General features: G+C 35.8%; 1 protein-coding gene across 1 annotated transcript; it reads left to right on the top strand.

The window, feature by feature from the left end:
- Positions 1-679: 679 nt before the first annotated feature.
- On the top strand, positions 680-2,956 carry LOC102603885 (V-type proton ATPase subunit c''1-like). Its single transcript, XM_006338068.2, has 4 exons — positions 680-859; positions 947-1,024; positions 2,184-2,354; positions 2,470-2,956. The coding sequence occupies exons 1-4, from the start codon at positions 747-749 to the stop codon at positions 2,639-2,641; spliced, it is 534 nt and encodes a 177-aa protein (XP_006338130.1). The 5' UTR covers positions 680-746; the 3' UTR covers positions 2,642-2,956.
- Positions 2,957-3,264: the final 308 nt, after the last annotated feature.

Raw genomic sequence — 3,264 nt, 5'->3', positions numbered from 1 at the left:
CTTTGACCTGATAGTTTAAGATATTCCTTAAGATCAAATTTCAGTAAATCAATCTGTTTTGATGTAATATCTCTGCTTTATTGATATACATTTCCAAGACATTATGGATTATACATTATTTATACAATATCGATACATTACAGATACATTCAATCATTTTGGTTAAAGAAAAATTGTCACTACATAAGAACCCTTTGTTACCGGGTTGGCACATTTATGCCAATTTGGTCATTCACAAATCGCAAGAATGACTTATTTTATGAAGGTGTTTAATTTTTATCTTTCAAATTCACTGTCTTTAATTTTTGTCGTCTGATATTTTAAATAACAAAAATAGTGATTGAATAAAAAAAATATTTGCAAGGTTTCATTTATTCATACTTACTTATGGATATAGAGGCTAAGTTCTCTACTCTAAACTTTTGTAAAAAATTTACAAGGTACAAGTTATGCTTTTTAAGACAGTTTATTCATACAAACTAATGTTGATTGAGGCTAAGTTTTCTAAATAAACTTTTTGTCTTACGAAATTAGGTCATATTTAAGATATGTTAGCCATAATTTTTTCTTGAACAAAAATTAAAGACCACCGATAATTTTCCTCAATCGGCCCAAACTTTGTTAAATTGACCCAAATAAGAAGGTAGTGACCCGGTCCAACACAATACATGCTGTTTTCTCTCTCCTTTGATTCATCGGATTCAAGTAATTGAGATCAGGATCGTTTTGTGTGAAAACAATCAATAATGGCGGGTCCATCGAGCTCATGGTCGCGAGCGTTAGTGCAGATCTCTCCGTACACCTTCTCAGCCATCGGAATTGCCATTGCCATCGGCGTTTCAGTCCTTGGTGCTGCTTGGTAAACTTTTTATTTATTACTCGCTAGGGTTTTCAATCAATTTTTTATCAATCTAACGATTTCCGTTGGAATTATGAAATGTTTTAGGGGAATATATATAACTGGAAGTAGTTTGATTGGTGCTGCCATCAAAGCTCCTCGGATTACCTCCAAAAATCTGATTAGGTAATTTACTTTTTTTAATTACTGCAGCGTGAATTGAGAAGGCTGATACCAACAGAAATTGCTAAAATTTATGTATTTATGTTTGTTTGCCATAAAGTTGAAATGAATAGGTGTATAGGGCTATTAGCTATACTAGGATTATTCTGATTACTGGCTTTGATCTCGATCTTTGCATAATAATCCCCTTTATTATGATCCATTGCTAACAATTCATGTAGTTTTTAAAGCATATAAAGATTCTGTATAACTAGTTCGTGAACCAAAAAAACCCATGAAAATGTCACCATGCATGTTAAAGTGTATAACATAGATTGATATTTGGCTTCAAGTCAGAGTAATTTCTAATAGATGTATTGCTTGTGCGAAATGAGAAGTTGAGTCAAGCTTTAGGCGGACCAAAATTTCTAAGAATGTGTTGTTTTACCTTACTCTTTACTTGCCTTAGCGCCGCATATGTTTGTATCAGAAATTTTGCTTGCAGGTTATGTGTTTTATTCTGAATCTCTGATGGTAGTTTGATTCCGAACTGTGAGCTTAATTAGTCACCTTGCTCTATCATTATTATAGCTCTGTTTAGCTAATAGTAATCGCTAGGTGCTGTCAGCCAATGATACATGAGTCTGACTAACTATTCCGTGATTGCATAATTTTCTATTTGGAAAACATACTCTCATTAAGAGTGGTAATTCTATGTCTGAGCTTCATTTGGTCAACCATCCCATTATATTCTCTGCCATCTTCATGAACTTTTGTTTACAATCTTATCCTGCCCTTTATGACACATATTTTAAAGTTATATATAAGAAATGTTGGAACAGTATCCCCTGATGAGAGAACAGAGATGTATGGTTCTGGGGTATTGGGACGATTTCTGGCCCTTTTTTTTTTTTTTGCCCTCCCTAGGAGCTGCCACCCCTTTTGCTCCCTTGGTGACTTGAACTCACAACCTTCAGGTTGGAAGTGAGGGGTGCTTACCATCCGAGCAACTCCCTCTCGTCCTGGCCCTTGGCTTAATATGCTTGTGTACTATATCTTTAAGCAAGTGTGAAGTCAAAGGCTCACAGTCTACCACATATGCATAATGCCATTATTGATGATTCTTATCTTTAGTTTGTTTCCAGTCCTATTTTTGCAATGTCTCAAAAAGTTTCTTCGTCAGTGTGATTTTTTGTGAAGCGGTTGCTATATATGGTGTTATTGTGGCCATCATTCTTCAAACAAAGCTCGAGAGTGTACCTGCCTCACAGATTTATGCACCAGAATCTCTTAGAGCTGGCTATGCAATTTTTGCTTCTGGGATCATTGTGGGCTTTGCCAATCTTGTCTGTGGGTGAGTTTGGAATAATTTTCTCCTTGTACATGGATTTCTACTAGTGGTTTCAAGTTTAAAGCAATGTTTTTTCTGCCCTTTAATTATTGTTATTCCTTTAATTTCTTTTGAAAAGGTTGTGCGTTGGAATAATTGGAAGCAGCTGTGCTTTATCTGATGCACAGAACTCCTCACTTTTCGTTAAGATCCTCGTGATCGAGATTTTTGGTAGTGCACTTGGGCTGTTCGGTGTTATTGTGGGAATTATCATGTCAGCTCAAGCATCTTGGCCATCCAAGGGTGCATAAGCCTTCACATTATGTGCTTGTCATTAATTTCATAACAAACGCATTAGTCTTGGCCATCCAAGTCTGTGTAAGTCTTTGCATTATGTGTTTGTTGTCAGTGTTTAAATTATACTGTATTCTGTATTATATGCGTTTGCACGAGTCCTTTTTTGTCCCTTTCTTCTTTTTGGCATTCCACAGTTGCATTTTGATGTGCAATTACTGTGTCAACTTCTTTTGTTAGTCTGTTCATTGATGTAATTTTTCTTAATAAAGCTATTGAGTACTAGTTCATCTACTCTATTTCAAAAATTGTATAACTTACTTCCATTTGTATTGGATGGCCCCATCCATAGCATTTCACGGTTCATTGGTAAATAGATTTTGATCCTCCAGCTTACCTTTTCAGGTGGCCAAATAAGGCTAAATCATATTTATTTCATTGCATCATTTTGCCAATGAGACTTGTTTCTTATTTCATGACAAGGATAATTCCTTGTTCCTCCGTACTGCCCCCTCATTAGTGAACACTCATAGTCATAGACAAGGTGCATCGGGTAACAGGAGAACGAGTGGGAGGAAAGTCGAGGATAATGAGAGATTTATGGTATAAGAAGCAAAGCAAGAGCTGCAGTAGGCATTCT

Source organism: Solanum tuberosum, unplaced genomic scaffold (assembly GCF_000226075.1).
Source record: "Solanum tuberosum cultivar DM 1-3 516 R44 unplaced genomic scaffold, SolTub_3.0 scf00002, whole genome shotgun sequence".
NCBI lineage: Eukaryota > Viridiplantae > Streptophyta > Magnoliopsida > Solanales > Solanaceae > Solanum > Solanum tuberosum.
This window is presented reverse-complemented; position numbering and strand designations above follow the sequence as displayed.

Excerpts from the sequence above, each read along its gene's own strand:
- LOC102603885 (XM_006338068.2), top strand. The coding sequence starts at position 747 with ATGGCGGGTCCATCGAGCTCATGGTCGCGAGCGTTAGTGCAGATCTCT. Across the intron at positions 860-946 it reads TCAGTCCTTGGTGCTGCTTG|GGGAATATATATAACTGGAA; the intron begins GTAAACTTTTTA and ends GAAATGTTTTAG. Across the intron at positions 2,355-2,469 it reads TTTGCCAATCTTGTCTGTGG|GTTGTGCGTTGGAATAATTG; the intron begins GTGAGTTTGGAA and ends TCTTTTGAAAAG.